The 14,216-nt window shown below is 40.0% G+C and overlaps 2 protein-coding genes across 5 annotated transcripts in view; one reads left to right on the top strand and one right to left on the bottom strand.

The window, feature by feature from the left end:
- LOC139549612 (zinc finger protein 664-like) overlaps positions 1 to 14,216 on the bottom strand; it is a 438,201-nt gene that overhangs the window by 214,751 nt on the left and 209,234 nt on the right. The window lies entirely within an intron of this gene.
- LOC139549671 (uncharacterized) overlaps positions 1 to 14,216 on the top strand; it is a 520,909-nt gene that overhangs the window by 320,743 nt on the left and 185,950 nt on the right. For 2 of the 4 annotated variants that reach the window (XM_071360357.1, XM_071360352.1), the window contains exon 2: positions 10,414 to 10,580. In XM_071360357.1, coding sequence (XP_071216458.1) covers positions 10,414 to 10,580 — 167 coding nt within the window. Of the gene's footprint in view, positions 1 to 10,413; positions 10,581 to 10,780; positions 11,846 to 12,401; positions 12,731 to 14,216 lie in introns of those variants that run through there. The other 2 variants (XM_071360344.1, XM_071360339.1) reach the window with 2 other exon arrangements.

Here is a 14,216-nt window from a genome sequence, read left to right as displayed (position 1 = left end):
CTTCTTTAGGAGTGCTATTTTTACCCTGTCGACTACTGATCGTTCATCCACACTGTGTGTCTCATCAATGCAGGTCATTTATGACAAATGTATAAAGTATATGTTTTATAAACTCATGAACACCAGACAGTTTATTTGGCCGGTTTTGTTAGTTTAGGTGTATTATACTTCCTCGCCACCAGAGGGGGACATTGAGTCATTTTCCAGGTTAATTTGATATATTTTGATACTAAAATGGATGACAGTTTATTCTGATGTAGTGAATATGAGACACATGGAAACAATGTATTTATTTTATTATAGTAAATTAGGAATTAGTAAGAATTGTTAAATCCACTATACGATCACAATGACTTTGATAGACATTTCAATAGTTTTTTTGTTAGTATATTATAGGGCAGATTAATATAGAATTGCTGTGGGAGTGCTATTTATATCCCGTCACTACTGATCATTCATCCATACTGTGTGTGTCCCATCATTGCAGCTTTGGAAATAAATGAACTATCCATCCATTGCTCCTTCCTGTGTTGACTCACTGACTTGAGAGACCAGGAAGGTCACACTAGCTCGATAGGTTGATATCTAGCTCAAGCTTCACCTCATGCTTTTCATTAACTGTGTGGTTGTGTTATCTAGTGGGAACCCGTTAGCACGGTGGGCTCTGGTGCGTTCTTGAAAAGTTCTTCAACTTTTCGATGGGGATGTTACGTTTGATACCGGAGCTACGAGGCCTTGAAAGCATTAAACTTCAAAGCAGTGTGCTGATGCCTGTATCACTTTATCAGCAGCACGTGATCAATGACGTCTGGAGATTAATTTCATCGAACAACCACCTGATTGGTTTGGTATTGGGCTGGTTCGACACTGCAGGCGACTGACTGATCTACAAATCACCTTACATCATAAATAACTACATTATTATTTATAAATCAGTCAGCCAGTCACCATTTACCCACAATGCAGCATGGATTTGATGCTCTCAAACACAGCCAGTGGTTTAGTAAATGACATAAAGGCTATGCTGCTACGGTGTGGGACGTCATCTATAATAATGACATAAAGGCTATGCTGCTACGGTGTGGGATGTCATCTATAATAATGACATAAAGGCTATGCTGCTACGGTGTGGGACGTCATCTATAATAATGACATAAAGGCTATGCTGCTACGGTGTGGGACGTCATCTATAATAATGACATAAAGGCTATGCTGCTACGGTGTAGGACGTCATCTATAATAATGACATAAAGGCTATGCTGCTACGGTGTGGGACGTCATCTATAATAATGACATAAAGGCTATGCTGCTACGGTGTGGGATGTCATCTATAATAATGACATAAAGGCTATGCTGCTACGGTGTGGGATGTCATCTATAATAATGACATAAAGGCTATGCTGCTACGGTGTGGGACGTCATCTATAATAATGACATAAAGGCTATGCTGCTACGGTGTGGGATGTCATCTATAATAATGGCATAAAGGCTATGCTGCTACGGTGTGGGACGTCATCTATAATAATGACATAAAGGCTATGCTGCTACGGTGTGGGACGTCATCTATAATAATGACATAAAGGCTATGCTGCTACGGTGTGGGATGTCATCTATAATAATGACATAAAGGCTATGCTGCTACGGTGTGGGACGTCATCTATAATAATGACATAAAGGCTATGCTGCTACGGTGTGGGACGTCATATAATAATGTGGCTGTTCTAAATTCTGTGTTGCTCAAAGCCTTGAGTGATGAACCTATTTTTGAGACTATTGGCTGTAAAGCGTCAATGCTTCAGGAAGCTTTGTTTCACCATCATGGAATCTATCTATTTTGGATGTTGGGGATTTTCCCTGCCATTATTCTGTATGTCTCTTTTGATCTGCAGTCATGTTTTAGTTGGGTTTTGTTAGTTGGGTTCTAACTGGTCTCCATTAGTTGGGCTCCAGCTTGCTGACCATAGTGTCACGAACCGGCTCGAAGACCGTGACAAAAAGTGAGACAACGGGGAGATAAAGAATAACAAAATATATTTATTAACTGAAGTAAAGTAAATACAATTAACACTGGTGTGTGTTTAGTCAGTAGTGTAAGTGATTGGTCGCGTGTTTACATGTGATAATGAGGGGTGTTGAAAAGGTGCCAACGCAAACAACCAAAATCTGTCTGTGTCTGCATGGAGAGAGTCTCCTCAATGACTGGGGAAGAGGTGCATTTATCCTGGGACACACCCGAGCCCAAACAACCAAAATCTGTCTGTGTCTGCATGGAGTCTCCTCAATGACTGGGGAAGAGGTGCATTTATCCTGGGACACACCCGAGCCCAAACAACCAAAATCTGTCTGTGTCTGCATGGACAGAGTCTCCTCAATGACTGGGGAAGAGGTGCATTTATCCTGGGACACACCCGAGCCCAGGTGTGTCCCATTTCACTGAAGACCCTCCCGGCTCCGCCCACCGACATCCTATTAAGGAAAACAAGAGCAAAGAGAAAGAATTCTGCAGACAGAGTGGGAGGGTTGTCACAGCAGTCTGGTGATATACCAGGGACTGGGGATGCAGTTAGGTTTGTATGCAGTCTGGTGATATACCAGGGACTGGGGATGCAGTTAGGTTTGTATGCAGTCTGGTGATATACCAGGGTCTGGGGATGCAGTCTGGTGATATACCAGGGACTGAGGATGCAGTTAGGTTTGTATGCAGTCTGGTGATATATCAGGGCCTGGGGATGCAGTTAGGTTTGTACAGTCTGGTGATATACCAGGGACTGTGGATGCAGTTAGGTTTGTACAGTCTGGTGATATACCAGGGACTATGCATGCAGTTAGGTTTGTTTGCAGTCTGGTGATATACCAGGGCCTGGGGATGCACAGTTAGTGTTGTTTTCCTCTAGCTATTCTCCAGTTTGCTCCCAGCAGCTTTCATAGAACGTAGATCAATGCTGCAGAGCGTTTGTTTGACTGAATGAATATGACATTGCCTTAAATGCAGCGTTAGATGTAAAGTTTAAATTCTCATTCATTACACATCTTCACTAATCAATCAACACATGCTTTCCTTTGGACGTATCAATATAATATTATTTAATGAAATACATTTTAAAATACAATTTTTTGTCAGGAAATAAAATAAACATTTCCTTATACTGCGTTACCCACTCCAGTCAGCTGATGACGATGCTGCCAGTGTGACGTATAATCTAGTGGACGGGACACTTCAACAACAACAGCGAGTCAGTCACTTCAGTAGCTTGCTAGGCGACATGGCCTAAACATTCAAGCTTTTTAGACTGTTTCAGTGCATATTTGCCTATGTGTTTTAGACATACTCCTGTTTTATAGCGAGTTGCCCCATTTATTTTCATATTTACGTTGTTAGTCAGGCAGATGTCTTAAATTTGCCTAGCGCTAGGCTAGTCGCTAATGCTAACTAGCTAGCTAACATCTCCGACCATGAGCTCCCTAAACATCCCCACTCTTGTTAAAGAAGAGGTCTGCTGGACGGAGAAAGAAGCTCTGGGGCTGAACATTGTCGTGAAAGAGGAGAAGGAAGAAGAGGTTGTCACAGTAAAACAAGAGGTAGAGGGTGAGGCTGTTACAGTGAAAGAAGAAGAGAAAGACGTTACAGTGAAGGAAGAGGAAGACTCGTTCAGAGTGAAAGAGGAGGATGTTACAGTAAAAGAAGAGGAGGAGGAAGAGAAAGAGGAGGATGCAGTTTTTGGAGTGAAGAAGGAGAAAGAGGGAGAGATAACGGTCATATTGACAGAGGAGTCAGGAGATCTGATTACCACCAGTAAGTACTGTCTTAAAAACGGGCTCTAACTCTCTAAAGGTTTTTAATGAATGTGTGGTTTTTAAGCAGCATGCTACTGAAATTCTATACTTGAAAATGTTGTTCTGTACTATAGGAATTTATGTGATAATATAATGTTAAAGCTACATTTTAAAATGGGTGGTTAAAGCCCTGAATGCTGATTGGCTGACAGCCGTGGTATATCAGGCCGTATACCATGGGTATGACAAAACATGTATTTTTACTGTTCTAATTACGTTGGTAACCAGTTTATAATTGCAATAATCCACCCCAGGGGTTTGTGATATATGGCCAATATACCACGGCTAAGGGCTGTATCCAGGCACTCTGCGTTGCGTCGTGCTTAAGGACAGTCTTTAACCATGCTATATTGGCCATATACCACACTTCCTCGGGTCTTATTGCTTAACTGTAACATGTGTATACCATCAGAGTCCCCCCCCACCACAAAATCACAACTTAATTGTCTCACAGAATGGCAAACAACCATCTCTGTTCAGCCTGTAAACATGACATTATCTATTATTATAGAGCTCTGCTCAGCCTATAAACATGACATTATCTATTATTATAGAGCTCTGCTCAGCCTGTAAACATGACATTATCTATTATTATAGAGCTCTGCTCAGCCTGTAAACATGACATTATCTATTATTATAGATCTCTGTTCAGCCTAAAACATGACATTATCTATTATTATAGAGCTCTGTTCAGCCTATAAACATGACATTATCTATTATTATAGATCTCTGTTCAGCCTATAAACATGACATTATCTATTATTATAGATCTCTGCTCAGCCTATAAACATGACATGATCTATTATTATAGAGCTCTGCTCAGCCTGTAAACATGACATTATCTATTATTATAGATCTCTGTTCAGCCTAAAACATGACATTATCTATTATTATAGAGCTCTGTTCAGCCTATAAACATGACATTATCTATTATTATAGAGCTCTGCTCAGCCTATAAACATGACATTATCTATTATTATAGAGCTCTGCTCAGCCTATAAACATGACATTATCTATTATTATAGAGCTCTGCTCAGCCTATAAACATGACATTATTTATTATTATAGAGCTCTGCTCAGCCTATAAACATGACATTATCTATTATTATAGAGCTCTGCTCAGCCTGTAAACATGACATTATCTATTATTATAAATCTCTGTTCAGCCTAAAACATGACATTATCTATTATTATAGAGCTCTGCTCAGCCTATAAACATGACATGATCTATTATTATAGAGCTCTGTTCAGCCTATAAACATGACATTATCTATTATTATAGAGCTCTGCTCAGCCTATAAACATGACATTATCTATTATTATAGAGCTCTGCTCAGCCTATAAACATGACATGATCTATTATTATAGAGCTCTGCTCAGCCTGTAACCATGACATTATCTATTATTATAGAGCTCTTATTATGACATCATGACATTCCCTGATAGATTAGATTTGGAGCTCTACATCATTCGTTTTTAAATCTCACCGTCACCAAGTTTATTTTTAATGATGTAATGTTGTGAAGACTGACCTCAGGTTATTGAGGGATTTAGCCTAGATTAAACCTCATAGGAAGACAATTTTATTTAATACAGGCTTCATTCAGGTCTCTCTGTTTAACTAAATAATCTGTTTGTCTTTTGGCAGGAGAGAGACCAGACTCTGACAGCGGGAAGAGTTCCTCAGAGGAAACAGACCCAGAGACGCCTAACCAACACCACTGCTCCCACTGTGGAAAGAGTTTTAGGTGGTCAGGGAGTCTGAAAACGCATGAGAGAATACATACAGGAGAAAAGCCCTACCACTGTTCTCACTGTGGAAAGAGTTTTAGGTGGTTAGTGAGTCTGAAAACGCATGAGAGAATACACACAGGAGAAAAGCCGTATCACTGTTCTCACTGTGGAAAGAGTTTTAGGTTGTCAGGGAGTCTGAAAACGCATGAGAGGATACACACAGGAGAAAAGCCGTATCACTGTTCTCACTGTGGAAAGAGTTTTAGGTTGTCAAAGAGTCTGAAAATGCATGAGAGAATACACACAGGAGAAAAGCCGTATCACTGTTTTCACTGTGGAAAGAGTTTTGGGTGGTCAAGGTATCTGAAAACACATGAGAGAACACACACAGGAGAAAAACCTTTCCAATGTTCCCAGTGTGAAAAGAGTTTTAGGTGGTCAGGGAGTCTGAAAACGCATGAGAGAACACACACAGGAGAGAAGCCTTTCCAACATACTAATACACAGGAGGAGACAACATACCACTGCTCTCATTGTGAAAAGACATTTTCCCAGTCAGAGGACCTGAAAACACATGAGAGAATAGAGAGGCTGTGTTCTGACTTATGTTTCTGACTGAGAATTTGTCCACGGCCAGGATTCACAGGACCAGGGTGTCCGCTATGGACACCTGGAAGAAATCAGCAGCGGACATTTCTGAAGGTTTATCCAACAGACCTGTACATCCATGAATGGATCTCTATAATGTGTAACTATTTCTGAAGGTTTATCCAACAGACCTGTACATCCAGGAATGGGTCTCTATAATGTGTAACTATTTCTGATGTATTGTGATGTATTGTTTAATAGATGTACTATGTTAGGTATATTTATCTGTGGTTTTATTTCAACAGATTTGACTGATGCTATTAGATTGTACTATGTTAGGTATATTTATCTGTGGTTTTATTTCAACAGATTTGACTGATGCTATTAGATTGTACTATGTTAGGTATATTTATCTGTGGTTTTATTTCAACAGATTTTACTGATGCTATTAGATTGCTGGGTGGGGGGAGTTTTATATATACAGAGACTTCAGAAAGTATTCACACCCCTTGACTGGTCCCACATGTTGTTGTGTTACATCCTGAATTTAAAATGTATTTTTATTTCACCTTTATTTAACCAGGTAGACTAGTTGAGAAGAAGTTCTCATTTGCAATGACACATACAACAACACAGAGTTACACATGGAATAAACAAACATACAATCAATTATACAGTAGAAAAATCTATATACAGCATGTGCAAATAAGGTAGGATAAGAGAGGTTAGGCAATAAATAGACCATGGTGGCGAAGTAATTACAATATAGCAATTAAACACTGGAATGGTAGGGAATGTGAATGTGAATAGCAGAAGATGAATGTGCAAGTAGAGATACTGGGGTTAAATGGATTCAATACCCCATAATGTCAAAGTGGAATTATGTTTTTGGAAATGTTTACAAATGTAATTTAAAGCCTAAATAAGTTCAGGAGTAAAGATGTTGCTTAACAAGTCACATAATAAGTTGCAGGGACTCACTCTGTGTGCAATAATAGTGTTTAACATGATGTCTGAATGACTACCTCATCTCTGTACCCCACACATACAATTATCTGTAATGTGCCTCAGTCGAGCAGTGAATTTCAAACACAGATTCAACCACAAAGACCAGGGAGGTTTTCCAATGCCTCGCAAAGAAGTGCACCTATTGGTAAATGGGTAAAAAAAAGCAGACATTGAATATCCCTTTGAGCATGGTGAAGTTATTAATTACACTTTAGATGGTGTATCAATATACCCAGTCACTAATTCAGTTGCTGGAGAGGAAGGAAACCGCTCAGGGATTTCACCATGAGGCCAATGGTGACTTTAAAATAGTTAGTGTTTAATGATTGTGATAGGAGAAAACTGAGAATGGATCAACAACATTGTAGTTACTCCACAATACTAACCTAAATGACAGAGTGAAAAGATGGAAGCCTGTATAGAATACAAATATTCCAAAACATGCATTCTGTTTGCAATGAGGCACTAAAGTAATACTGAAAAACAATGTGGCAAAGCAATTAACTTTATATCCTGAATACAAAAGCGTTATGTTTGGGGCAAATTCAACACATCACTGACTACATATTTTCAAGCATGGTGGTGGCTGCATCATGTAATGGGTATGCTTGTCATTGGCGAAACTAGAGGCGTAACTACAGTCCCTGGTTCTAATCTAATGATCATCAGCTCCATCATTTTATGGTTCTAATCCAGGCAGTATCACTTCCAGGTTAAGCGAGCAGTGTGTCAAGATGTGCAGTGCGGCTTGGCAGGGTCGTGTTTCGGAGGACGCATGGCTCTCGACCTTCGCCTCTCCCCCGAGGAGTTGCAATTGGATTTCATGACATTGGTGAAAATATATATATATAATACACTGGTACTGAAATTAGATTTTTAATCACCTGGAAGATGTGTCAAACCATGTAAACACCTGCAAGACTTCGGTTAGAAGTGAATCACCTGGCAGATGTGTCAAACCATGTAAACACATGCAAGACTTCGGTTAGAAGTGAATCAACTGGCAGGTGTGTCAAACCATGTAAACACCTGCAAGACTTCGGTTAGAAGTGAATCACCTGGCAGGTGTGTCAAACCATGTAAACACCTGCAAGACTTCGGTTAGAAGTGAATCACCTGGCAGGTGTGTCAAACCATGTAAACATCTGCAAGACTTTGGTTAGATTACACTTTTATGAAATAAATGAAAAATAAACTTTTGGTTCCTCAACTGCGTTACCCACTCCAGTCAGCAGATGGCGATGTGCGTCTTTTAGATTCAGGCGACGCTGCCAGTGTGACGTATAATCAAGTGGACGGGACGCTTCTTCAACAATAACAGCTAGTCAGACACCTCGGTAGCTTTCTAGCAAACATAGCTACAACATTCACCCTCTTTACACTGTTTTGGTGTATATTAGTCGCTGTGTATTAAACACACTTCTGTCGTATGTACATGTTGGCCCATTTAATTATATATTTACGTTGTTTGTCAGCTAGCTGGTTTGCTAAGTTAGCTTAGAACTAGGCTAGTCGCTAATGCTAGCTAGCTAACATCTCCGACCATGAGTTCACTAAGCTACTCTCCTCCTGCTAAAGAAGATGAGATCTGCTGGACGGAGAAAGGAGCTTTCGTGAAAGAGGAGGAGGAAGAGGAGGCTGTTTCAATACAAAAACAAGTAGAGGGTGAACAGTAAAACCAGAAGTAGAGGGTGAGGCTGTTACCGTGAAAGAAGAAGAGACGGAGAAAGAAGCTTTCGTGAAAGAGGAGGAGGAAGAGGAGGCTGTTTCAATACAAAAACAAGTAGAGGGTGAACAGTAAAACCAGAAGTAGAGGGTGAGGCTGTTACCGTGAAAGAAGAAGAGAAAGACGTTTCAGTGAAAGAAGAGGAAGATGCGTTCAGAGTGAAAGAGGAGGAGGATGTTACAGTAAAAGAAGAGGAGGAAGAGAAAGAGGAGGATGTTACAGTGAAAGAAGAGGAAGACGCGTTCAGAGTGAAAGAGGAGAAGGAAGAGGAGGCTGTTACAATATTAAAACACGTAGAGGGTGAGGCTGTGGCTGTTACCGTGAAAGAGGAGGAAGTTACAGTAAAAGGAGAGGAGGATGCAGTTTTTGGAGTGAAAGAGGAGGGGGAGATTACTGTCACATTGGAGGAAGAAGAGGAGGTTGGAGATCTGTTTAACACCAGTAAGTACCGTCTCTGCAGTCGTTGAACCAATATGCAGTAAAGGGGTTCTACACTTTAATGTTCTGTAGGAATGGCTGAAGCTACACTGTAACGTGTAGAACATCAATCAAATGCATCCAAAGACAATGCCTGAAATACTGTGGTCCTCAATATCTCTTATTAGATTAGCCCAATATGTAGTTTTAAAGGGGCAATCAGTAGTTGTTACATCCATTTGCGGACTTATACATTATTGATATGTACCCATTGTTTCTTTAAGAATTCACTTATAAATGCCTCATGAGGTTAGTTCAACTGTTGTACCCCATCAGAACCCAAATATGAGCTTTTTTTACTCCAATGTTTGTCAGTAAATATAAACAAACACTGTATATCCTCAAAACATGGTTAAAACTATAATGTTGGTATCATGGATGGTTGCATTTCTCCAGCCCCATCCCTCAGCTTTTTACCGAAACGGGCAGGGAGTACACTTTGTTATTGTTTCTACTGCTGATTGCTGCCCCCGTTACTCCTCAAGGTCCAAGGACTGTATGTTATTTTCAGAGGTAGACTGGCTCTGGCAGCTAAAATAGTCAAATATTCCATCTAAATGTGAATCGATTCTCAACGGGCAGGGAGTACGCTTTGTTATTGTTTCTACTGCTGATTCTCTGCCCCCGTTACTCCTCAAAATAATTTCACATGATACTTTCATATCACATCAAAATAATTTTAAATACTTTAACATCAAAATAATTTCACACAATACTTTTATATCACATCTAAATAGGTAACCAATCTGTATAGATAGATAGCTAAGTGAATTAAATATCATCAGCTGTCTAACTTCATATTAGCTAGCTATCTTGATGTATTTATCACTGTAAAAAACAAACTCCAAATGCATTTGTAGGTAGCTAGCTAACAGCCATGGAGGGTGAAAGGATAGCAGCCCCAACTGTCAGTGAGAGAGGAGGCTATTCTGGATAGGGCAGGTACTTTTGTGTAGTTCCTGACCCTAGAAGTGAGGACGGAGATAATAGTAACATAATATTCAGTGTGGTGTAATTTGACTATAATGAAGTCTGTTTCTTGTGAGGTTTTCTGTCCTCAGATAAAGAGCGCTATGAAAGCCAGTCTACATATGAAGAGGTCCCAATGAAGAGCAGTGGTTCTCAGTCCTGGGGACTCAGAGGCACATTGTTGTTTTTGCCTCAGCACTGCACAGCTGATTCAAATGATCAACTCATCATCAAGCTTCAAGAGGTATTTATGTATTCATTTGTGATGCCATCCTTGATATGATCCTGTTATTGTCACATGCTACACATGTACATATGTGTGCCCATGCATCTATCAATCCAATGTTATCATGATTTGTTATCAGGGATATTATACTTTAGTAATCCACAATGACCTGTTGATGTAAAAGTCTAATAATGACATTGTCTTCCATATTCCTACAGATACCTTGTAACTGGAGATTCCTTCAAAACGATTGCCTACAGTTAACGTGTAGGGCACTGCAAGGTTGGGTGACCAGGGTCATCTGGGACTGCCTCCTGGAGGAATGCAGGTGTGTGAAGGTTACCTGTGTCCTGCGTAACTTCATGAGGATGGACAAGAGGACCAGGAAGGGATCTGCAGCTCGCCGCCGTGTGCCAGAGGAGGAGTCTGCTGCTCTGCAGGATGTTTCAAGGATGGGGTCCAACAACGCAGCAAGAGAGGCAATCCGTGTGCAGGAGATCTTCACCTCCTACTTCTTCAAAGAGGGTGCTGTTCCCTGGCAACACCATAGACTACACTATGCACAACCAAAGGCTCTTTTAAGAGGGTGCTGTTCCCTGGCAACACCATAGACTACACTATGCACAACCTAAGGCTCTTTTAATTCAAATTGCAATAGGAGTATTCTTCCATTTACTTAGCTGTCAACTGCAGTTATTCAATTCACAGTTTCTCTCCCTTTGATTTCTACTTCTCATGTGAGGGTGCTGTTTAGGTAAGGGTGTGATGTCTGTGCAAAAACAAAACAGGCTGTTTTAAATCACCCATATTGAAAACATGTAGAACAATTAGACACCCTATAACCCACACCTACACACTCATGTATCAATCTGATTGATGGATTGTGTTGTGCAGTAAGCAGGCTCAGGTGTATAACTGTGGCTCCTTCCACCTTCAAAGAATAGGCAAGAGGGCCAACCATGGAGAATAGTAAGACACTTCATTATTTCTATAACTACGCTATATTGTTGGTCCTTGTGGGTCCGTTCATGTTTTTCAGCATAAAGTACTCTGCAGCCACTTAGTGTGGACACCAGGTGAGGCCACACACAGATTCCTGTTGAACACTGTGGCTTTAACTACCTTATTTTCTCAATAACAGTCTCTCTCCTTCTCTTCATCCCTCTCTCCTCTTCTCCCTAAGTCCTCTAGGTTATATCAGCTGTGTCGGTGAACCCCTCCTGCATCTGAACTGGCTACATAGAGGGCACAGCATGATCAGATGTGAGAGGTCACTTGGTCAGGTCAACAGGAAGTATTATTAAAGAAATGCTTTACATTGAAATACAGACAGAGATGCAGTAGTCCCAGAGTTAATGATCCCAGGTCAGTTTATATTATACAGGAAGTATTATTAAAGATATGCTTTACATTGAAATACAGATAGATGCAGTAGTCCCAGAGTTAATGATCCCAGGTCAGTTTATATTATACAGGAAGTATTATTAAAGATATGCTTTACATTGAAACACAGACAGAGATGCAGTAGTCCCAGAGTTAATGATCCCAGGTCAGTTTATATTATACAGGAAGTATTATTAAAGAGATGCTTTACATTGAAATACAGATAGATGCAGTAGTCCCAGAGTTAATGATCCCAGGTCAGTTTATATTATACAGGAAGTATTATTAAAGAGATGCTTTACATTGAAATACAGATAGATGCAGTAGTCCCAGAGTTAATGATCCCAGGTCAGTTTTGCATTTCACCTCCTGATTGATGACTAACAATGTTAGAATAAAAAATAAAAACACAAGGCTTAAACATGCTCTCTCTCTCCATCTGTCTCTCGTCTGCAGATATGTTTTGATGTTAGAGGATGCCAACCCCCAGTCCCATCATCGCCACCTCACCTGCTTTTAAGATAACCTTTGGGCCGACTAGAGACACTATTATGTAATTGTGATGAACTGAGAGAATATTTAGGTAGCACTGTGATTCATTAATCATGTGCTGCCTTCCCTGCTCCTATGTGCTTACCTCTTTCCCTTTCTGTCTTTTACACCTCTCTCACCTCCTCTTTCTTCCTCTGTTTTTATAATTCACAACAGATGTGCATTGAAGTACAGATTGAACCTGTATTTATAACACTTGGATAATGAGCTTTTCAATAAAGCGTTTCACATTCTCTACTGGTTGAAATTAAGTGTAATGTGATGAAATACTCCACCTATCCTGTGTTTATCAGATCAATGCAGATGAAGGGCATTAGATGTTGAGATGAACCGGTGTTAAGAGTATTTACATGATGCATAGGAAGTGTAGTGTTCTGTTTTTTAACATTATATTTCTGTATATATGAATTAACTAGTTAAATCCTGTTTCTAGTCTATTAGTTACAATGTGTAACCATTGATGTCCCAGGACCAAGATTGGTAAACACTGTTGAAGTGTAGAATTGTAATACATACATGCAGACACAGCGTCATTCAAAGACTGGAATTTGATACTCCTGGTATTGGATATGACTGAAAAATAATCTCAAAGACATTCATACCTAAACTGCACCTTTATTTGCCAAGGTAGAGTACATGATTAGTGAATATATTAAATGTACAGGCTACAATGTGGGGATCTCATGCATGGTAATAACTACATGTATATACGACTTGCATCCTTGGCACAACATGATATTATATTCTACTCAATCCATAGGCTTCATTAATGTCATTCAGGCTGTTTTGAAGTTGATACAACTGTCTGTGATAGCTGAGGTTCTGAACTAATATGTATACCAAACGTTTGGGTCCATACACAGATCGGCTAGATAGCTAGCTACACATCCATGGGCATACAGGGATTTTAATCATCCACTGCACAATAAGCAAGAACATAGCTAGCTACGTGATTTCATCTATCTGCATGGTAAATATCAGCAAGGAAAGCTTACAAAATTGTACATTCAATTTACAGTAAATTCTTCAGCTAGCTAGATTCTTTACATCCACTGTTACACAAAACGAAAGCCTGGTTTGCTGGTTGTTTCAGGAGTCCCTAAAACAACCAGAATTACAATTTCATACTCATGTCACAACACCCATAAAGCTAGTCAGCTAGCTGGCTAAATCACGATTTTCGTAAATGAACTATGATAAAGAAAATGCATAATCGTTTGTCTCTACATGAACTAACATTCCTGTCAACTGTACATGTTTTTGGAATGATTAGTTATGACGTTATAATCCCTTACATTTGCTTCCATCCTAGTATTTCTGTCCGCCATCTTTGATGCAGTTCAGTTCTGTGCAGGGGTACCCCTCTCTTCTGGTATTTCTGTCCGCCATCTTTGATTCAGTTCAGTTCTGTGTAGGCGTACCCCTCTCTCCTAGTATTTCTGTCCACCATCTTTGATCCAGTTCAGTTCTGTGTAGTGGTACCCCTCTCTCGAAGTATTTCTTTCAGGGATCTTTGCTGAAGAAAGTCTAACAGTCACTAGTGAAGCAGCAGCCTCCCCCGGCCCTAGTGCCGGCCCGGTAAGAAGTTTAAGATGCGATGAAACGGTTGACAAAAAAAAGAAATCACAGAAAAAATATATTGACTGATATTGATTTATTTAGGGGGGGATAATTAACATTTTAGTTCTAGTGACGTCCCTGACTCCTATCCTTTAACTT

This window comes from Salvelinus alpinus, chromosome 2 (genome assembly GCF_045679555.1).
Source record: "Salvelinus alpinus chromosome 2, SLU_Salpinus.1, whole genome shotgun sequence".
In the NCBI taxonomy this organism is placed as follows: Eukaryota; Metazoa; Chordata; class Actinopteri; order Salmoniformes; family Salmonidae; genus Salvelinus; species Salvelinus alpinus.
Note: the sequence above shows the minus strand (reverse complement) of the source record. Positions and strands in the feature narration are given on the sequence as shown.